We start from the raw sequence: 20519 nt of genomic DNA, 5'->3' as shown, positions 1-20519 counted from the left end.
TTCTCACTGCAAATGACCTTGGGATCATCTGAGCTGATTTCAAACCGAAAACCCGAAGCATGGTCGAAAGTCCTAGCTATCACGAAAAATCAAAGCTTGAAAATTTGTGGAATATTACGTACACCGGGTAACTTACTATGTATCATTCAAGCTCAGCCAAATCAACTTCTGAAGGCTCTTCCTCAACGACTTTCTTATTCACTTTCCAAAGATGGACGATGTTGTCATCTGCACAACTAGCCACGGTCCATGGGATCTCCTCACTAAATTGGAAGTCGTTGATACCACCTGTATGTCCACCATGCATCATGAGTAGCTCAGGAACACCGTCTTCCATCTCATCCTGCAACTGCTCTTTTCCAATCTTGTTGATATCCCACAAGATTATGCGGCGATCGGAGGACGAAGATCCGACTATATTCTCGTGGAATGGATCCCATTCGAGGTTCGTTATAGATTTTGTGTGTCCCATCATTATATGAAGCGGCTTAGAAACGTCTCTCAAGTCATACAGGTACACGTTTCCGTCTTCACCACCGGCGGAAAATAGGTATCTCGAGAACCTCGAGAAACAAAGAGTATTGAAGCTGGTCCTGGTGCTCAAAATGGTATCAATGGCTGGTCCTATTGTCCTTTTGTCCTGGTAAATGAAGTGTTTATCTTCTGACACAGAACCCAGCGTGTTACCGCTAAAGTTATGCCACCTAACATCATTGACAATGCTTGTATGGTTGGTAAACACATTGGTAGGCTTGATTTCAAGTCCCGAGCGAGCGATGTCCCACACGGCCACCGTTTGGTCGTCAGAACACGTCGCCAGCTCTCCCTTCACACTTGGGTTCCAGCTCAATCCATAGCCATTTTCAGTATGGCATACAAGTCTTGTTTTGTTTTCCTCGTTCATTTTAGCGTCCAAATGGTACACGAAAACATCTCCCTTCCCGTTGATCGTGGAAATCACTCTAGGATTTTGTGGCATAGCGCGCACTCTATTGATTTCTGAGTCCTGGTCCAGTTTCTTGGATATCCTAAGTCTAGAGTTGATTTGCTGTAGCTCTTCAGGGGTGGTTTCTGGTCCATTTTCCCAAATCGAAGCAGGTATCTGGGTGGACGCTATTTTCAAGTAGTTGACATCTTCCCCAGAAGTATGGGTCGTCAAAAGAAGGTTTCTGGTTCGGGAGATCTTTGTATCCTTCGTTTTGTTTTCGAACGTGCCGCCGGGGATCCACTGTATGGATAACGAGGGCCATGTCAACGCGGTCTCGCTAATGAAATCGTACATGTATCGACAATTTTTTCGCCAAAGCTTGTACTCCTCCAGGATCGTCAATTCTTCACTCTTCTCTTCGTCTTGTGAATGATGCTCATCATCAGAAGATTCAATTGGCAAGTCTCCAAAGCTGACTTGTTTAGAAGACATAGTAATTGATAAAAACAGTAATAAAAAAAAAGTTTAATCTAAATTTCATGGATCAGTATTATGAGCTTCAACAGGTAACACGAGAATATGACGAGGGCTCATTTTTCAGTAAGATCGAAGTCGACAAGAATGAGCTTCAGATTGATTTGACGACTTTAGAATGCGAGCACTACATTGTAAAAGTCTGTGAGAATGGCTGGTATACAAACACATCCACTCAGTACTTTCCTACGTTTGAAAGCCTTGCAAACCACATTAGTCCCCGATTTCAGCAGCAATGGCTTATCAGAGTGAATGAAAAACTTCACGCCATCTAATTATTATTACACCATACTATACAAATATTCAAATCCTGCCAGAGTTAAATAGAACATTGATGTGTTCTGCCAAAAACTCATCTGTGTAGAATTCAGATCTTCTCACAAGTTCTTCGTCTAGAATGCCATCAGTTCCAAACGTGAATGAATCACTGGAGAGAATTTTGAGAAACTCGGCGTTCTTATCCAAAACTTCTTGCAAAAAGTCAACCGGATTGTCACTCAACTTTCTGTAAAAGTCGTATTTCAACTTCGAGTAATTGAGGAGTTGGAAGTTCAGCTTCAAGCTTTCGTTCACTTTACCCAGATCGCTCATTAACTGTTTGTTCAATACACTTTGATTAATCATTTCGCTGATCTCTGCAAGCTGCTGGGAACCAGGTTTATAGGATGGATCCACAAACCTAGAGTTGACTTTGAGGTCAATTACCAAATCTCCTAGGGTCGTCTCTTTGAGGGTATTGATACTGTATTGCACCTTGATTGGCTCGATCGGCTTGAGAAGCTTTGTTGAAACAATTTCCATGATCTGGGTCAAGGTAAGCGAATTGATGCCAAATATACGGTATAGAAGATCATCCGTCTTGACGGTGACGACTTGCTGAGGCTGCTGGTTCGTGCCTTGTTTGTCCTGGATAGTCTGAACCTCAAACAGATTGTTCATTTTGATGTAGTTGAATATTTTGTGAATGCAGTCAGATTGCGAGATCTCGTTTGATCCAACAAGTTCAACCAGCGCATCCTTCACAACCTGCAATTTGATTGGGTACATTTTTGGCTGAATGACAATGTCACACAAGATCTCCTTTTCAGAAGGATCCTGAGATTCGTCTTCGGGAAATTCTGATTGGGGAATGGATGAACCAGACCTTTTGATATCCAGTCCATCAAATTGGTGCTTCATTCTTTCGAGTTCGTTAGTGCCAAAGTTATCATGCCATTCGATCACCCTTGAATCTGGACCACCATTGACTGACCCTATTGACAAGTCTTCGTCGTTACCATCTTTTGCTTTTAGTTCTACCGAAATTCCAGAAAGAAAAGAGCTAAACTTTCTTCGTTTTGGGGAGTCTGAAGGCTCGGTATCATTGAGTAAACGCCCTTCGATTCTCAGAGTCCAGGACGGAGGCGGCAAAGATTCGACTTGTTGATCTTTCACTTGCCATGGTTGGTTCTCAGAAGTGTTGTAAATGAAAATCCTCAAAATTTGGTAATCGTTTGAGTCTTCCACAAGGCCATTCGTGACGGATTGTTGATACTCCTGAAGATCAATGATTTTTTTATTTATCATCAAATCCAGCTCCCTTTCCTTGGTTCTGAGTTTGTTGTACATTTCCGTTTTGTGTGGAAACATGGACGCGATCGACTTGGAGATGACCACATCTGTGGGTTTAATGTTTGCGGACAACTGGGCTCCTTGCGACACTGACCCTTGGGGCTTGGGTCCCTGATTTCCCATTATGCTATGCTGAACATGGCCTTGTCCATGAGCAATTGCAGCTTGTTTAGCCAGCTTTCTTTGCTTCTCCCTTTGGAATCTAGAGGCAGACATACAAAAACAAGATTTATCCAGAGATTTTTTTTCGTGTATAGAGATTAAATGAATTTAGGGGCTACATAACCAACAACTGCAATTGATGAGTAGAAAGAAGTACGACGAGCTGACGGCTGTAAATGAGCTATCTATTTTTTGCCCTCCTTTTCGAGCTCGCTGACAATGATAGATTCAAGAACCTTGAGGTCACTTTCCTCAACCAGTTTAATTTTGGTTTGCATGGACGACAGTCTTTTCAATTCCTCTGGAAGCACGTCTTTCTCGAATGAATAACCCTCGAATTCACTCAAAGCCTGATTCACAACTTCAGAAAACTTGGCTGGATGTGCGGTAGAAAGCGAGATGTATTTCACTTTCAAATCGTTGCCATCATAGGCAATTTTTCTAAGAGCAGTAGCCACTCCCACAGCTGTGTGAGGATCAAGGATATAATGATTAGAGGTTTTTGTGTAAATCTCCCTGATGGTCTTCACCGTATCCTCATTGGACACTCTGGAGGAATCCAAACTACCCTGAGCCAACTTCAGGGTATCTTGGGTAACTTCGAAAACACCTTTTGATGCCAAGTCCTTCATATAACGGGAGAGGATCTCGCCTGTTTTCAAATCATCGTTTAAGCCACTAGTTCTTTTGATCATATACCACAAGAATCTCTCGAAGTTGGACGACACGCAAATGTCCATGGCAGGAGAGTAGGTCTCTTTGACCTGAGCCTTGTCGTACTTCCCACTATGCAAGAATCTATCCAAAATGTCATTTTCGTTGGTGGCAACCACTAGCTCCTCAACTGGAAGGCCCATCTCCTTAGCGTAAAACCCTGCAAGAATGTCGCCAAAATTTCCACTTGGCACAACAAACTTCACCTTGAAACTTGATTTTTCAGCTTCTGGAAGTTGCTTGAGAAGCTGGAAATATGCGTAGAAGTAGTAGGTCATCTGAGCCAATATTCTGGCCCAGTTGATAGAATTCACTGCTCCGACATGGTACTTGTCATTAAACTCTTTGTCACCAAACACTTTTTTCACGAGGTCCTGGCAATCGTCAAAAGTACCATTAACGGAGAGAGTGTGGATGTTGTCGTCCAAAACGGTGGTCATCTGGCGCTCCTGTAATGGAGAAACCCTTCCAGTCGGGTATAAAATGAACACAGAAACGTCTTTCTTATTTCTGAGACCGTAAATAGCGGCAGATCCAGTGTCACCCGAAGTAGCACCGACAACAGTGATGATGTCTCTCGGTTCGCCTTCTTTTTTAGCGGCGTTCTTCCTTGTCAGGAAAAACTCAAACAAGTTACCAACGAACTGGAGGGCAACGTCCTTAAAGGCATAGGTCGGTCCGTGAAACAACTCCAGAAGATACAAGTTTTTGTTGGAGTCAATAGGAACCAGAGGCGTAACGTCCTTAGATCTGAAGGTGGAGTACGACTTGGTGATTAGGGTCTTGAGCTCATCATTTGAAATCTCAGATTCCTTGATATAGAGTCTCATGATCTTGAATGCAAGTTCCTGGAAAGAGAGTCCTGACCATTCTTTCAAGAACGAATCATCGAGTTTTGGAATTTCCGCCGGGATGAAAAGCCCGCCATCGGTTGCCAGGCCAGTGATGATAGCTTCCTCAAATGATACACTTTGATGCTCGGAGGAGCGAGTCGATCTGTAGGACATGCTTGAAAGTAAAAAGATATTTTTTTATGACTCAAGACTACCCTACTTACTGTATGACCGTGGGGCAGGCGGTACCGGGGCAAAAAATTTTCTTGCAAGCACCAAGAAAAAAATAAGAAAATTAGCTCCTACCCGGGTTCGAACCGGGGTTATCAGAATCAGAATCTGAGGTGATACCACTACACTATAGAAGCTATTTCTTGACTAGCTTTTTCGTGACTAGCATAAGTAGAACAACTCAGCCGATCTCTGTCTTCATTCGGCACGGAATACTTATATTTTCTTATCTACGATAGTTGTGCAGACGTGTGCCAATAATCTTGGAATTTTATTGTTGACATACGCAGCACTATAGTTCTTGTGCATGATGCCGTTTTTCCAGACTCCTAAAGCAGAAAGTGTGGTATCTCGACGGTGCTGGCTCCTCGGGGACGCGCAAAACATCAAAGGTGAGTATTCAACTTGCTCTTTCAGGAACCCGCGGTTAATAGGCGCGTTTGTTTGGCTGCAAGTTTTCTCTGCACGATAAGACTTTCGAGCTCTACGTTGATCATGCCGTGATAAGCAATCAGTAGCAAAATATTCCCGACCGATCAAAATATATAATTAGCTTATTATTTCAAAGGTTTGGCAAAGTTTAGCCTGGAATGGAGAAACACGACTCGCACGACATTGCTGTGACATTCAGCAAGTACCGAGATGTTCAGCGCCCGGACGTCATCAACGCAAAACTCGTGAGCTCTGATAATGAACTGCTCGCCCAGATCGGGTACAAACAGGAACTGAAGCGTAAGTTTTCCACTTTACAAGTGTTTGGTGTTGCCTTCAGTATCATGGGTTTGCTACCATCCATTGCCAGTGTTTTGGCTCAGGGCCTCACTGGTGGCACTATCACTCTCATTTGGGGTTGGGCGATCGCATCCACATTCGTTCTCTTGATTGCAATCAGTATGGCAGAGCTGGGAAGCAGCCTGCCCACATCGGGAGGCTTGTTTTACTGGACACATTTCTATGCCCCAGAGAAAATCGGGGTGTTCCTGTCATACTTGGTTGGAAACACTAACTCGGTGGCTCTGGTGGGTGCCTTGTGTTCCGTGGACTATGGTTTCGCCGGCGAAATTCTAGCCGCAGTTTCTATTTCAAAAGACGGAAATTTTGATATCACGTCCAGCAAGACCTATGGTGTTTACGCAGCCTGTGTCATTTCGCACATCGGAATAACCTGCTTCGCCTCCAACTTTGTGTCAAGACTTCAAACGTTTTCAATTGTGTGCAACCTGGGACTCATAGTTCTGTTCTTCATTGCATTGCCAATCGGTTGCAAGGTCAATGGTATTGAGTTTAATAAGGGCTCCTTCATTTTCGCAGATAACGAGCAGCTAAGTGGTTGGACTCCAGGCTTCAACTTTGTGATGAACGGATTCATGCCTAGTGTCTGGACCATTGGAGCGTTCGATTCGTGTGTTCATATGTCTGAGGAGGCCAAGAATGCATCCCACGGTGTTCCTATTGGAATCATTGGATCTGTTTCTGCATGCTTCATCCTTGGATTTTTCATCTGTATTGTTATTGCGTCCTGTATGGGTCCAGACGTGACAGCTATTCTCGATTCCAAATTCGGTAGCCCAATCGCCCAAATTATATACAATGCAATGGGCAAAAATTGGGCCATTGCCTTCATGTCGCTAATTGCCTTCTGTCAGTGGCTCATGGGAGCCTCGATTCTCACTGCTATTTCCAGACAAATTTGGGCTTTTGCGAGAGACGATGGTCTTCCATTCGCTCCCATCGTGAAAGTGGTCAACAGAAAACTCTCGACCCCTATCAGAGCCGTCATATATGGTGGAGTTCTTGCCCTACTATTGGGACTGCTTTGTCTTATCGGAACAACAGCAGCCAACGCCTTATTCTCTTTATACATTGCTGGAAACTACTTTTCATGGGGTACCCCGATCTTCCTCAGGCTCACGACAGGGAAACACAAGTTTGTGCCTGGGAAATTCTACACTGGTGACGTGATGTCCCCTATAATAGGCTGGATAACTTGTGCATTTATTGCTTTCATCATAATTTTGGTGATGTTCCCTGCCGAACCTACAGTTTCCTCGACGACAATGAACTACACGGTTGTCATAACGCCGGGATGCATGATCATTGCAACTCTGTACTACTTGGGTTATGCAAAGGGAAAGTACCAAGGCCCTAAGAGTAACTTGTCAGAACCTTCAATTGTTCACGAAGGTGAAAAGATCAGGGAAGACGAGGAGGTTTACCTGGTGCATTCAATCCAAAGCGTGAAGTCCAGAACGGATGAGAAAAACATACTGCGGGCAATAAAGTCTGGCGAGCTGGAGCCTGTCATGTCCTTGACTCATAGAGTGGAAGAAAAATCCGACGTTTAATTGTATAGCAGCTAAAATTTGATAAGATTAAAATCATGTAATATAATTTTGCTGACAGGAAATGCCCCGATTACGCAAAGTCATCAATTCAAAATACACATTAGATGACGAAGACCTCCCCTTAGACTCGCAAGATCAGTCCATCATAATCGAGAACCTCAAGGAGAATGTGCCTTTCAACAAGCTTCGTCCTCGAAATCAGCTGGATGATAGGTTTGCTAAGGTGCTGCATTTGATCCAGGCATGCTTTGCTGCAGTTAACCTTATCCTCATCACTCATCCACACTATCGGCGTGAAAATCCAATAGTCAGTTGTTTTACTTGTGTGGCCATTCTCGGACTTTCGATACTGATCCACGTCGAATTTACCAAACCTCGAGAGCTTTTTATCAAGTTCACAAATATGCAAGTTCTTGTCGCAATCATGGCGATCTCGGCGATAATATTTCTGATCAGCGCTCGCTTTTATACTGGGTTTCTCGATATGCTCTTTTTCGTACCTTTCCTCTCGTCACTAACCTTATATTCCTTCATCAAAGACATTAGAGGCTTGAGTCAGGATATTTTGGAATTGGAGCGACTGAAGTTCGACTATAAAGAGGCATGAATAACGCATATATCACAGAGCGGCTTCATGGCTGAAGAACTCCAACAAGAACACTCTGATCGAGTCCGGGTTTCTATGCGACTTGTGCTTCGACCAGAACCATTTCATATTTTTTGAGGAAACCTGTTTCAGAAACCCGAGAACGATGTCCCGTCGTCCCGATATCTGGTCCTGTGTTTTACTTTGAAGCGACTCTTGAACAGAGGACATTATCTCATATGATTCGTGTAATATAGAACGGGAATAAAAGCAAAACACCAAAGGGAAATCAGATTCTAGTTGCAAGTAGTTACTTGCCATGAGATAATTGAGATCCTCCATTAGCAGCTTTATAAAGTCGCTGTTTGATGGGCTGAGACGATCGTCGTTGATGTAGATATGAAAAACGATTTCATCCAAAGTGTATATTAACGTGTTGTTGAGCTTTGCCATTCCGTTTGCGTTGTTTTTGAGATCTTGATACATTTGTCGATTCAGCAGATCATCCTTGAGTACGATAGAGCAACAAGTAGTTTGTGCCTTTTCTTGCTTGAAGGACGCTAAATACCTTAGCTGCTGCCATATTTTGCCCTGCAGCAAACAATGTGCAATCATTTCACAGGCTACAGGATGTCTTTGAGGACACAGAATCTGGCCGTCAAGAATCAGATTAAATGATAGCTTTGATTAGTATCAGGTTGATTGGTTACATACCTTCAAATTGGACAAGTCGGGTAGATACACCAGATTCATATTCTTCGTATCTAATACCTTTAATTCAGACTCTGTCAGGCTTAGTTTTGGGTTGCACGTATAGAAGGTTTTCAGATACCCATGTTGGAACTCAAGGCTTATATTCCTGCTGAAGATTGTCGCACTGCTCATAAGAGAGCTGTATTACACTTGTAAACAAAATAAAATATTCCCCCACATACACATAGTTATTTAAGATTCCATTTCATGTATAGCTTGATGAAATAGAACATAGTTCAAACACTGCCATAATTTTGTTGCTCGCGGCCAGGAAGAGTGACTCCAGCATATCTCGTATGGGTATCATGCGGGTAGCAAGATATGATATACCAGCAATGTATCAGAGCTGGCAAAAAGCCGAGGAAACATAGTGCAATGTTAATCCAGAAGTCTGCAGAACAAATACCACGCTTGATGGCAACTGGAACAAATGGTAAAAACACCCCAATGAAGGCCAATAACCAATCTCTAGCGTGCATGGCTGTAAGTTTTTCTACAACTTTTTATGAGTTTGTCTCCAGAAGATTGCTGTAAGGCAGTGCAGGAATATATTTTACTAGAGTGCGGAAAAATAGGGATCGATATTTTCAGCTTCGAAGCATGCTATTGAAAATTTTGTGACACAATAATTCACAGAACCCTGGATTACGCATCTCCATCTCGTACATGACAGTTTTCAGTTGCTCGAGATTTTTCTTGAAGCGCTGGGATTGTGATTGATGACTGATGCTATCAAAAGACTCGCGGATTAAATTATTGTAAAAATACTGGCCGCGGGGGTCAACGTTTTCTTTGACAGAAGCAGCTTCCGTGGAATCCTTAATTGGATACGGAGTGCTGTTGCTGGCCCGGTGTCCTGCAGTCGATGGTCTCGATGTCCTTGGATGCTCGGACCGCTGGTTGTATAATGGTGAGGTAGAAGGGGTCACGGCACTATCTGGTCTCAGTATGCTATTTTCGTGAATACTGTGCATTTCATTTTCATCCATACCACCAGATGACCCAACTGAGGATGAAGACTGGTTGCCACGGTTAATTTGAAGAGAAGTCAATTTGACCGTTGGATCAAAGTCCCAGTGGATGTCTTGGCCGCTACGCTTCTCCTCAAAATTTAACGAGAATTTGGGTTTCTTCTTAAATCTCTGCATCTTGGATTTTTTCTCCGTAATTAACGGTAGCATGGGACTGTATCTGCTCTTGACCTTGTAGAGGAGCTTTGTTTTAAGCAGAGTTTTAGCCGATGGTCTTCGGCTTGGCTCTTTGTTTAAACAGTCTTTCACAAACTGTTTTAAATAAACACTGTACTGATCCCCTGTTAAAATAGGCGCAGGACGATCAGGAATCTCAAATATCGCCCGCATTGGTTCTTCATTGGAGTAGGGAGGGAATCCAGTTACCAGCTCGATAGCGGTGATACCTAAGGACCAAATATCGACCTTTTCATTATAGCCGTCACGTCTCAATATTATCTCAGGAGCCATCCAAAATGGAGTGCCCACAAATGTTTCCTTCTTATTCATAGTCTCTGTGAGCTGTCCGCTCACACCAAAATCTGCCAATTTGATTTGTCCGTGGTCTGTAACCAAGATATTTGCTGCCTTCACATCTCTATGCACTTTGTTCATTGAGTGGAGATACTCCAGGCCTCGAACGGTATCTCGCAAGATGTAGGCAACAACCCTCTCGTCTAATTTTTTGAAACATTTGAGAAAGTCTGCACAGGATCCAGCGCCACAATACTCCATGACAATCCACATGGTGACATCCTTTATGTATGTCTCATGGCAATTTGTGATATACGGAGACTTAAGTCCTTTCAAGAATTTGATCTCCTGAATCAAGACAGGGATGTCGTCCTCCGACTTCTCAAGATCGATAATTTTGACTGCAACCACCTGTGAGGTCTTAACAAGTTCTCCCTTGTATACATCTCCAAAATTGCCCCTGCCGATACATTCGCCCAATCGGACAAGGTTCATTGGATCATGTTGATCAAAATTGAGAGCGCGGTCGGCTTTCTCATCCATCGAGAATTATAAATGGAGTTGACTTTATTTAATAGTTAACGCCTGCCCTTTTTTTTTTCCGCTCCCTAAATATAGTTCAATTTTTCATCTTCTTTTTGAGCAGATTGAATTTATGCTCCTTCGGCGTGAACTTTGGTGCGGCGGCGGTCTGAGATAACAGTTCAGTATTCGTAGTTTTGGCAGAGCTTCCTTTGAAGCGGTCAATTTTTGATTGCCAGTAATTCAGTGCTTCGTCGGATAAGCCTATCACATTCTGGACCTTGTCCCCACATTTTGTTCCGTTTAAAATGAGATACTCTGCGAGGTCAAAAACCTTGATAGACTTGTCCTTGCCCTCTAAAGAGGGGTAATTCAAAGCATACTCCAAAACAGAAAATGAAGGAGGATCCAAGTTTGTAAGTTGATCAGTCGGCTTGTATAGCTTCAAGTCACGATCAACGCCAAGCGCGAAACTTTTGCTTATTTCAGGAATATTATGAGTTCGCACACCATGAATCAAAAGATCAGAGGCCTTTGCAGCGTCTTTTCGATTCACATATTGTTTCGCAGCATACTTATTGGTGATAAATTTTAGCCGTTGTTTATCGTTGGAATCGGGGCTGATGTGAAATTCTTTGGGCAGCAACTCCTCATATATAGCATTGCTTAACCTGTTGTTGATAAACTGCAAAAGCTTATAGCCTTCCTGAGTAAAAACATCCAATTTGAGTGAGCGAACTTTAGATATCGAGGTCCCAAGTGATCTGTGGCAAGACGAGCATTTCACACAGAAGATCACAAGCAGATTCATAGAAATCCACTCCACTGACTCTGTTGATCCACATTCACTGCAGCGAGTATTGCTGCTGTCAACCTTTTGAACCATGCGCAAATTCTCTAAGGAAACCGAGGAGACTCTTCTCTGCCTACCGTCAGTTTGTAGGGACTCTATTTTTGTGTCGTTGCCCAAAGATTGTGTTTCCCTTGTCTTCTTAACGTTCATAAAGAGAGGATCACCAGTCAAGTCACCCCTGGACCTATGGAAGTTGATTTGTTGACCTGCATCATATAGCGCTTGAATCCAGGAATCGCGATCTTCCTCAGAGGTGGCTTGAAAGTAGTGTTCTATACCGGTACTAGTGATGACCCTAAAACAGTTTTTGCGCTTCTCCATATCCAATGGCTTGATACTTGATAAAGATATATCAATAGGCTCGTTTCGTCTTGAGGTGCCTTTTCGCCAGTCCATGAACTCGGAAAGTTTACCATTGTTAAGCACAACCCATTGCTTGTGCCAACCAGACTTTCCTTGGCCTCCCTGGGTAAACAGGATACCAGACTTGTTAGGACCCGCAATTCCATGAATTTTCGATAGTTCGGCATTTAGTTCAGCCATTGAAGAAGCACGTTTAACGGCTGCTCTGATCTTCTGTCGCTGTGACTTTGAGGAGTTGTATGCATTGATGAAAGAATTTTGATGGTTGCAAAAGTCTAAAATAAGATTCACAAGCGTGTCGAAAAGAAAAACAAAGTAGTCAATCTTGGCCAATTCAAAACCCTTTCTTTTCTGAAGAAGTTTATCATCCTTGGACTTGCCCGAACTAAGTAACCTTGAGAGCCAGTCGTAGTACTTTTTGCTCTCGTCCTCGAACACTCGTTTCTTGGATGCCAAAGATGATTCCAATCCGGAGAGTTTATCAGTCGACGAGAGTCTGGATTTCAGCTGCCTTATGGCGGACTTGTTTTCGTCAGTTAGATTCTCAAAAGAGTAAACGATGGATTTGTCAAACTCACAGTAGTAGAAATTTGGAAAAGTGGATTCGATGACGCTGAACGATTTTATGAGCGACGCTCTGGAACTATAAAGTTGATTGGATAAAGATTCGTAGCTAGTTAAAAGGTCATTCGTGGATCGTATCGCTTGCTTCAATTTCGTGATTTTGGTCTCATAGTCATTAAGCGTTTCTCGAAAAACGGGTCCATCTTCCAAAGATATTGGGAATGGATTCCCCGAATGATCTGCTATGTTTGCAGGATCAATAATTTCAGTTTTTTGTGAAGGAGTAGTGTTTGGCGCATCATTAAAGAGAAAGACAGACAGCTTGGAAAGGGTCTGGCTACCCTCCATTAGCTGCAGAGTAAACTTTCCGTTAAGTTTCGAGCTGAGCTGAATGTTGTATTGAGTCATATTCGCTTCAATCGGATGTTTCATCACTTTGTTATCTGCTTCAATAGATTCAATTAAGTACAAATTGGAGCCTTTTGGAAAATCGGCTTCAACATTACAGAATGAGGAGGGGACTTTCAAGAGAAGCTTTGACTGATCTTGAATGAACTCCATAGGTGCTGATTGTGATATTTTCTTCGCAACTAAGTCAATCTCAATCACATGTTGTGCGTGCGTCTTGAAAGTCAATTTCGTGAGCTTGGAGGAACCACGATTAACTTGAACATCGCTTAAGAGTATTGATACAAAGACATCCATATCAAGGACGCTGTGATTGAATATTGTACAGAACTATAGCTAAACAATGTTCAATGCAATATTTTCTAGGGTGGGAAATATATTTCTCGTACAGGTTCAGTCGAACGACGCGACGATAGGTAGCCAGAGTTTATATTTATTGCGCTAAAACTAGCAGCACTGTCGCCACGAGGCCATACAGGAGTAACAACGGAAGGTGCAGACAAATACTAGCAACATCTAATAACAGGTGTGCAATGTGAAGAAAAAACCGGTACAATTAATCAGGTCTAACGCGCTAATTACGTAGAGTCAACCGCCCACCTCTGCAAAAAAGGAAGAAACGCAAACAGATTCCTGGTTAAACAATAGACAAATTAGCATCGACAACCGTTCACATTAGAGAAGGAAAGCACCTGCTGCAAGAGCGGCAGCTCCAGCAGCGTAAAAAGAACCATGAATTGGAGCACCACCCTCGTAAGTTGAGACTGGCGCGCTGCTGTTCGAAAATGGACAATCAGTGACAGAAGAATCGCATGAAGTAACAGTGACCGAAACAACTGAAGTTTGGGTGGTAGACTCTGTGACACCAGTAGATGCAGCGAAGGCCGAGGCAGCCATAAGGAACACAGTAACGAATTGCATTGGTGGATTGTGAGTTGTTCAGTGTTTGCAACGAACGGTATAAAACTTGTTTAACTTGACGAAAGAAGAGAAGTCGAAAAGGTAAATAGGGAGGAAGCGTCAATTTATAGTGTTTGATGCATTCCTGCAAGTGGGGGTTCAATATTAATTGAGCACTATACCGCCCAGTGAATAGGCAACTCAAGTAAGCTCAAGACGCCAGATGTTGCTACCATCTGGATTAAACGCTGAAGCATTCATGAAAAATATTGAAAGTATAAATTCTTCAGTCGAATTCTGCATCTACAACTGCAATAGCAGCATATATGCCAACTACAATTTATTGCTTTGGGAAATTATAATGCAGCTTAAAAATCACTGCGTAAGCGAAATGCACTAATAAGGGGGGCTATTTCAAAAACTATCGTGCTTATTGCCTGATGTGTGCTATTAGAGCAAAGAGAGCAATCAAACTTGTTGCTCAGGAAATTAGAGCCTCGCAAGCGCATCACAATGTGCATCGCCCAAGACGAATACATCAACGTTACGTGGGTTATTAATAGCATCGATACAATTCTTTCTAGGTGCAAGGGAAGCGGCGGACAAAGGAACTGAATCTTTTGAAAAGACGCCTAATTTGCAATGATGCTTATCAGCTTGAATCTGCTACGCAAACCATCACCAACGCGTAAAACTGGCACAGATATTTCGATTTCCTGATTGAGCGAAAAATTTCTCGACTGCCAGTCTGATCGAACGTTTTTCAAGTTTTTCAATTTGAATCCCACCAAACATTATGAGAAGCATAAAGTGTGTGGTAGTGGGAGACGGTGCAGTCGGAAAGACCTGCCTTCTGATCTCCTACACCACGAACCAGTTTCCCCAAGACTACGTGCCAACCGTTTTCGATAACTATTCCGCTAATCTCATGGTCGACGATGAGAGAGTCACGCTCAATTTGTGGGACACTGCAGGCCAGGAAGAGTATGACCGTTTGAGACCTCTTTCATATCAACAGACCGAGATTTTCATCATCTGTTTTTCCCTCGTGGAACCGACATCCTTTGCCAACGTGAAAAACAAATGGATTCCAGAAATTAAGCATCATTCTCCGAGGAATGTTTTGATTCTGCTTGTGGGCACCAAACTGGATTTGAGGGATGATCCACATGTTCTTGACCAATTGGAAGAATACGGACAGAGCCCGATCAGCTTTGAACAAGGTCAAAAACTAGCAAAGGAAGTTGGGTGTATAAATTACATGGAATGCTCAGCTGCCTCGCAACAAGGTGTAAGCGATATTTTCGAGTACGCAATCAAAGCAGTCTTACATCCTCCAACAGAGGAAAGGAAGGTGAACCAAGCAGCAAATCTGAAACAGCATACGCCGCTGCCTGCACAACCCGTTCAAAAGAAAGTCAAAAAGAGCAAAAAGTGCACTATTCTTTGAAGACACAAATCAATGCTAAACATATAGATCGTTGAGTTCCATGACATAACCGGTTACATCACTATTTATCAATCAGTTGCATTCTCGAAGGATGGACCGATGAACCGACCGTCAAGGGCTCGTCATTCTTGGTATTATCAGTTTTCGCACTGCGTTTATCCAACTCATGTTTGTGACGTTTCAGTTCCAGTTGTTTACGTCTCTTCTCAAGCTTTTCATTTTTAGATTTGATTTTAGTGATCCGCTCTTTAGAATTTCCGCCGCCACCAACCGTCAATTCCACGTTTATTTTTCGATTGTTCATGATGGTATGGTGCATCTTCAACGCTGCTTCCACTCTTTTAACGTAATCCTCTGTTTCGGTTTCAAACTCCAAAAAAGCTATGCCTTTCTCTTGACGGATTCGAATCTTATCGGGACTCGAGCTTTTGAAGTGTTTTTCGAGGTCTTCGTTCGACACATTATATGGTAAGTTCCCTATAAAAAGAATTTTGCGATCTTTCTTCTCCTGCGATGACTTTCTTCTGCGGGTCTTTTTTTTCTTCAACGGTTCCTGCTTTGTCTGTTTCACTTTATCTAGCGTCTCAGCAGCCTTTTCAGAGTTTTTGGACTTGAACTGAAGAGCCTTCAGCTGCTTTTTCGTGAGTTTTTCTGACATTGAATATCAAACAAATTTTTTTTTGAAGATAAAAAATAAAATGCCAAAAATACAGATAAAGCTCAAGGGCCGGACCACGGCCGAAACGCTACAGACAAACAAGAATGTGAAGCAACCACAAGAAGATGACAAGTCACAAGGTTTTGATAGAGCTACTAAATCAAATGAACATTCTCAAGCGTCCCCGGTAAAGAAAATGGAAAAGGATTTGATAAAAGACAGTCTGGAAGAAGAAACTCGTGGGCGCCAGCTTTCTGATAGCGAAGAAGAGCCACTTGTTGAAAGTGAACCAGGCATATCGTCAATGATTGGATTCAATGATTTCGGGTCGACCAAAAACAAGAAAGTCAATGGTAATGCCGCATTTGGTGCAAAAAAAATACCTAGAACTGAATATCGCCAGTACATGAATCGTGAAAAAGGCTTCAACCGCCCACTTTCACCACCTCGGAAGAAGAAGAAATAAATTAATTCTATTCACTATTCATCAGCAACTTAGAGTGTTCCTCATAGAGTGCATCGTATTTGGATTTCATGCTTGCATATGAATGTTTCAGCTCTTCCAACTCGGATCTCAAATTTTCTTTGTTTTGCTTGACAGTCGAGTCAACACCCGTGAAGTTGGAGAACCACTTCTGTTCTGATTTGACAGTGTCTAAAAATTTATCAAGGTCAAGCTGTTGAGGACTCTGAGAATCAGTGAATTTTCTATGAACCTCATGTTTTCGAAGGTCCGAGTCCTCAACAAGGTTTCTTTTGAGAACGGGAATTGTCCGCACAGCAGTCTTCAGTGCAGAGTTACTGACAACATTAGCCTCCATTCTAAATAGTTTCAGAGTTGAGACGGGCCCAGCAAGCTGTTTTAAGGTGCGCACAGTTTGTTTCGTAGCCACGTCCAAAACTAGTACTTTGCCATTGCTATCGCCAGTAACAATCTGTGTGCCGTCGAACGAGACTGATATTTTGGTCACTGGGTTTTCTCCTGTCTGATGGTTGGTGAAAGTTTCGCGCAGCTCTATGTCGTCTTTCAAGGTGATGATCTTGCCAAAACCACCAACTTGCTCCCATATCTGTGTTTGTGGATGTGCTTGAAACAGATTTATCACCCGTATGGTTCCGTTTGCGAGTCCAATATATAGACATCTAAATGCCGGGTCTGCTGCAATGGATTGGATGGGTTGCTGTGCGACAAATGTTGTCACCAAAGCCAAAGAAGTCAAATCGTAGCAGCGCACAGTCTGGTCTGTGGAGACAGACCAGAGCTTTATGTCATTGATGAGCCCGGAATTTATCAATATATCAGTAACCGGTAAAGTGTGATCAGTGAATATAGCATAAGGTTTATGAGAGTCGGTCAGCATGTCCAGAACTTTCCAAACGACAATTCTGGAATCTGCTCCTCCACTCGCAATATAGCCTTTCGAGTACTTGATGACTCCGACAGACTGATAATGGCTCTCTTTCACTGTAAGCAAGAGGCCCGAGTCAAGTTCCCAGACGTACAAGCGACCGCTCATTGCTCCTGCAACCAAAAGCCACGATCTTTCAGAGTCTGGATGTGGACAGATTTCAAGACAGCTGATTTCCTCTGGCAAAGGAATGGTCTGTTCTGGCGATTCTTTTCCATGTAAGTATACATGGATGAGCGCCTTGCCCTTGCATGCGACAATAACCTTGTGCTCACCACCAACTCCAGTGAGAGCTGTGCCGTTAACGTTCGAGTAACATTGGCGATATTGACCAATATGCTGTGACGAGTGAATACTAGACAAAAAGCCAAATGAGGTAGAGTGTTTTTTGGAAGCGTCGCCAACAGAGTTGTAGAACAGAAGCTCGTCCATGCTGAATGATAGTTGACTGTCCAAATAATTTTTTTTTCAAGGCTGTGTGTGGTAATATTTATTCATCGATTTTCCGTTGATCCCTCTATTCATTGATAGTATGCCACTCAATATTCTTGGCACTATACTGCTGGAAGGAACTGATAAGGTTCCAGGATGGGACTATGTAAAAAAGTATGGACCATTCCTGGTTTCAGCAGGGCTTACAAAGTACTATTTTGGTGGATCAACTAATACATGGGAGAGAGACCTACACGGTAAGGTTTATCTCGTAACTGGGGGAACGTCAGGTATTGGCGCTTCTCTGGTGCGCGAACTCGCCAATAGAGGGGCACAATTGGTTTTGTTGACCTCACAGCTGGATGAAGATGGGTCAGGAGGTGCCTGGATTACTGACTATATCGACGATCTCAGAAACGACACGGGAAACCAACTTATTTACGCAGAACATTGCGACTTGTCGTCCCTGTATTCCATAAGAAAATTTGCTACCACATGGCTTGATCAGTCCCCTCCACGTCGTCTTGATGGGGTCCTGTGTATGGCAGCCGAAGCGGCACCAATTGGCAAGGTTAGAGAATCAAGTATAGATGGCGTTGAACGTCAAATGGCAATCAATTATTTAGGCCACTTCCATCTTCTCACATTGCTTGAGCCGTCTCTCAAAGTTCAGATAGCCGATAGAGACGTTAGAATATTGCTGGCTAGCTGTATGAGTCAGTCCATAGGTGAGATCGATTTGGATGATTTGTTATGGGACGTGAGAAAATACCCTGCAAACCAGCCATGGAAGGTCTACGGAACATCAAAGCTAATGCTTGCGATGTTTGCAAAAGAATACCAACGGAGGCTGGATAGCTTTCAAAGAAAAGATGGAGAGCCAAACAATACAAAAATCAACATCGTGAACCCGGGACTAGTAAGAACCCCCTCCATGCGTCGTACACTCTCCATGGGCTCAGTTTGGGGTTTGCTGCTTTATTTGATAACGTATCCCTTTTGGTGGTTCTTCTTGAAATCTGGAGAACAAGGAATGCAGTCATTTTTGTTTGCAATTAATTCTCCTGAGTTTGTTAAAATGCATGGTGGTAACTACGTCAAAGAATGCTCAATAGTCAAAAAGGAGCAGCGCTCCGAACTCAACAACAAGGAGCTGCAATCAGCTTTGTTCGATAAAACTAAGGAGATGGTTGATATTTTGGAGAAAAGGTCTGCTATCGAACGGAACAGGTTGAAAAGGCAAAATGGAGACAAAAAGAAAAAGGAGAGCAACAAGAAGAATTCATCGAATAACGCACAGATATCAGAGACGGATAAACTCAGTGTATTCAAGTCGGCATTTAAGAACCAGCCTGAACCCGCATTGCTGCATAAGCTAGCTCCGGATCAGGAGGAAAAAAAGAACGAAAGATTGAGGAGTCTGGATAAGAAACTCCAACAAAGTAAGAAATTGACAAGCCAAAAATGAATGAGTCAGCTCATTTTAGATAAAGCGCTTTTTTACCTCATTTCCATAAATAACCGAGATTTGATAAAAATCTATGAAAATTTATCATTTCTGGAGATCTGTAAATTACTCACCAACTAGCCTAAAATTCAACCTCAAAATGTTTTTTCTAAAACAATCCTTTAGAAACAAAAACTTTATCAGGAGCATGTCGTCTGCGCTAGATTCTTCAAAGTTGAAGATCACCAAAACTACGGCACCAAAGACTAAGCTGCCTAATGACCAACTTGTGTTCGGCCAATCATTCACCGATCACATGTTGACTATCGAATGGACCGCAGAGTCCGGCTGGGGCATTCCAGAGATCAAACCATACGGCAATCTGTCTCTTGATCCATCTGCTTGTGTTTTTCACTACGCTTTCGAGCTGTTCGAAGGTCTCAAGGCATACAAGGATAGTAAGGGAAAGATCAGAATGTTCAGACCAGACATGAACATGAAAAGAATGAACAAATCTGCTGCCAGAATTTGCTTGCCTACTTTTGATTCTGAAGAGCTCATCAAACTTATCGGAGAGTTGTTGAAAATCGACGGTGCTTTCATCCCACAAGAAAGAGGGTACTCTCTTTATATCAGACCAACTATGATTGGAACCACAGCAGGTCTCGGTGTTGGAACTCCAAATAGAGCTCTTCTTTTTGTCATTTGTTCGCCTGTTGGACCATACTATAAGACTGGTTTCAAGGCAGTTAGATTGGAAGCCACCGATTACGCTACCAGAGCATGGCCTGGAGGAGTTGGTGACAAGAAACTCGGAGCAAACTACGCTCCGTGTATCAAACCTCAACTTGAAGCTGCTTCGAGAGGATATCAACAAAATCTCTGGTTGTTCGGTCCAGAAAAGAACGTTACGGAGGTGGGTACGATGAACTTCTTCGTTGTCTTCCAAGACAAGGCCACAGGAAAGAAAGAGTTAGTGACGGCGCCATTGGACGGAACAATTTTGGAGGGTGTGACAAGAGATTCCATTTTGAGCTTGGCAAGAGAGAGGCTCAATCCATCGGAATGGGAGGTTAACGAGAGATACTGTACCATCACTGAAATTGCCTCTAAGGCCGAAACTGGTGAACTTGTCGAGGCATTTGGTGCCGGAACCGCTGCAGTTGTGTCGCCGATTAAAGAAATTGGCTATAATGGCACTGCAATCAATGTTCCTTTGCTTCCTGGCGAGCAGTCTGGTCCTTTGACCAAACAAATCGCAGACTGGATTGCTGAGTTGCAATATGGTGTTGTTGAGAGCGACTGGTCTAGAGTCGTGAATTAATAAAATAT

The 20519-nt window shown here is 42.9% G+C and overlaps 16 protein-coding genes across 16 annotated transcripts; 7 read left to right on the top strand and 9 right to left on the bottom strand.

Moving 5' to 3' along the window:
• Positions 1-142: 142 nt before the first annotated feature.
• KL928_001678 (uncharacterized protein) lies at positions 143-1420 on the bottom strand (the record flags this gene model as incomplete). The annotated part of the gene is made up of 1 exon (XM_043202069.1): positions 143-1420. The coding sequence occupies one exon, from the start codon at positions 1418-1420 to the stop codon at positions 143-145; it is 1278 nt and encodes a 425-aa protein (XP_043060955.1).
• A 47-nt stretch (positions 1421-1467) lies between these two features.
• On the top strand, positions 1468-1737 carry KL928_001677 (uncharacterized protein; the record flags this gene model as incomplete). The annotated part of the gene is made up of 1 exon (XM_043202068.1): positions 1468-1737. The coding sequence occupies one exon, from the start codon at positions 1468-1470 to the stop codon at positions 1735-1737; it is 270 nt and encodes an 89-aa protein (XP_043060954.1).
• A 28-nt stretch (positions 1738-1765) lies between these two features.
• Positions 1766-3289, bottom strand: KL928_001676 (uncharacterized protein; the record flags this gene model as incomplete). Its single annotated transcript, XM_043202067.1, has 1 exon — positions 1766-3289. One exon carries the CDS (start codon positions 3287-3289, stop codon positions 1766-1768), a length of 1524 nt encoding a protein of 507 aa, XP_043060953.1.
• Positions 3290-3420: 131 nt separating this feature from the next.
• KL928_001675 (uncharacterized protein) lies at positions 3421-4956 on the bottom strand (the record flags this gene model as incomplete). Its single annotated transcript, XM_043202066.1, has 1 exon — positions 3421-4956. The coding sequence occupies one exon, from the start codon at positions 4954-4956 to the stop codon at positions 3421-3423; it is 1536 nt and encodes a 511-aa protein (XP_043060952.1).
• A 647-nt stretch (positions 4957-5603) lies between these two features.
• Positions 5604-7358, top strand: KL928_001674 (uncharacterized protein; the record flags this gene model as incomplete). The annotated part of the gene is made up of 1 exon (XM_043202065.1): positions 5604-7358. One exon carries the CDS (start codon positions 5604-5606, stop codon positions 7356-7358), a length of 1755 nt encoding a protein of 584 aa, XP_043060951.1.
• A 61-nt stretch (positions 7359-7419) lies between these two features.
• Positions 7420-7965, top strand: KL928_001673 (uncharacterized protein; the record flags this gene model as incomplete). The annotated part of the gene is made up of 1 exon (XM_043202064.1): positions 7420-7965. One exon carries the CDS (start codon positions 7420-7422, stop codon positions 7963-7965), a length of 546 nt encoding a protein of 181 aa, XP_043060950.1.
• Positions 7966-7977: 12 nt separating this feature from the next.
• On the bottom strand, positions 7978-8559 carry KL928_001672 (uncharacterized protein; the record flags this gene model as incomplete). The annotated part of the gene is made up of 1 exon (XM_043202063.1): positions 7978-8559. One exon carries the CDS (start codon positions 8557-8559, stop codon positions 7978-7980), a length of 582 nt encoding a protein of 193 aa, XP_043060949.1.
• A 725-nt stretch (positions 8560-9284) lies between these two features.
• KL928_001671 (uncharacterized protein) lies at positions 9285-10724 on the bottom strand (the record flags this gene model as incomplete). Its single annotated transcript, XM_043202062.1, has 1 exon — positions 9285-10724. The coding sequence occupies one exon, from the start codon at positions 10722-10724 to the stop codon at positions 9285-9287; it is 1440 nt and encodes a 479-aa protein (XP_043060948.1).
• Positions 10725-10800: 76 nt separating this feature from the next.
• On the bottom strand, positions 10801-13188 carry KL928_001670 (uncharacterized protein; the record flags this gene model as incomplete). Its single annotated transcript, XM_043202061.1, has 1 exon — positions 10801-13188. One exon carries the CDS (start codon positions 13186-13188, stop codon positions 10801-10803), a length of 2388 nt encoding a protein of 795 aa, XP_043060947.1.
• A 378-nt stretch (positions 13189-13566) lies between these two features.
• Positions 13567-13812, bottom strand: KL928_001669 (uncharacterized protein; the record flags this gene model as incomplete). Its single annotated transcript, XM_043202059.1, has 1 exon — positions 13567-13812. One exon carries the CDS (start codon positions 13810-13812, stop codon positions 13567-13569), a length of 246 nt encoding a protein of 81 aa, XP_043060946.1.
• A 775-nt stretch (positions 13813-14587) lies between these two features.
• Positions 14588-15241, top strand: KL928_001668 (uncharacterized protein; the record flags this gene model as incomplete). The annotated part of the gene is made up of 1 exon (XM_043202058.1): positions 14588-15241. The coding sequence occupies one exon, from the start codon at positions 14588-14590 to the stop codon at positions 15239-15241; it is 654 nt and encodes a 217-aa protein (XP_043060945.1).
• A 61-nt stretch (positions 15242-15302) lies between these two features.
• Positions 15303-15899, bottom strand: KL928_001667 (uncharacterized protein; the record flags this gene model as incomplete). The annotated part of the gene is made up of 1 exon (XM_043202057.1): positions 15303-15899. One exon carries the CDS (start codon positions 15897-15899, stop codon positions 15303-15305), a length of 597 nt encoding a protein of 198 aa, XP_043060944.1.
• Positions 15900-15939: 40 nt separating this feature from the next.
• KL928_001666 (uncharacterized protein) lies at positions 15940-16365 on the top strand (the record flags this gene model as incomplete). The annotated part of the gene is made up of 1 exon (XM_043202056.1): positions 15940-16365. One exon carries the CDS (start codon positions 15940-15942, stop codon positions 16363-16365), a length of 426 nt encoding a protein of 141 aa, XP_043060943.1.
• A 7-nt stretch (positions 16366-16372) lies between these two features.
• On the bottom strand, positions 16373-17740 carry KL928_001665 (uncharacterized protein; the record flags this gene model as incomplete). Its single annotated transcript, XM_043202055.1, has 1 exon — positions 16373-17740. The coding sequence occupies one exon, from the start codon at positions 17738-17740 to the stop codon at positions 16373-16375; it is 1368 nt and encodes a 455-aa protein (XP_043060942.1).
• Positions 17741-17840: 100 nt separating this feature from the next.
• Positions 17841-19208, top strand: KL928_001664 (uncharacterized protein; the record flags this gene model as incomplete). Its single annotated transcript, XM_043202054.1, has 1 exon — positions 17841-19208. One exon carries the CDS (start codon positions 17841-17843, stop codon positions 19206-19208), a length of 1368 nt encoding a protein of 455 aa, XP_043060941.1.
• A 139-nt stretch (positions 19209-19347) lies between these two features.
• KL928_001663 (uncharacterized protein) lies at positions 19348-20511 on the top strand (the record flags this gene model as incomplete). Its single annotated transcript, XM_043202053.1, has 1 exon — positions 19348-20511. One exon carries the CDS (start codon positions 19348-19350, stop codon positions 20509-20511), a length of 1164 nt encoding a protein of 387 aa, XP_043060940.1.
• Positions 20512-20519: the final 8 nt, after the last annotated feature.

Source organism: Ogataea angusta (assembly GCF_019207475.1).
Source record: "Ogataea angusta isolate 61-244 chromosome Unknown 61-244_NODE_3_length_881311_cov_93.026150, whole genome shotgun sequence".
Classification (NCBI taxonomy): domain Eukaryota; kingdom Fungi; phylum Ascomycota; class Pichiomycetes; order Pichiales; family Pichiaceae; genus Ogataea; species Ogataea angusta.
Note: the sequence above shows the minus strand (reverse complement) of the source record. Positions and strands in the feature narration are given on the sequence as shown.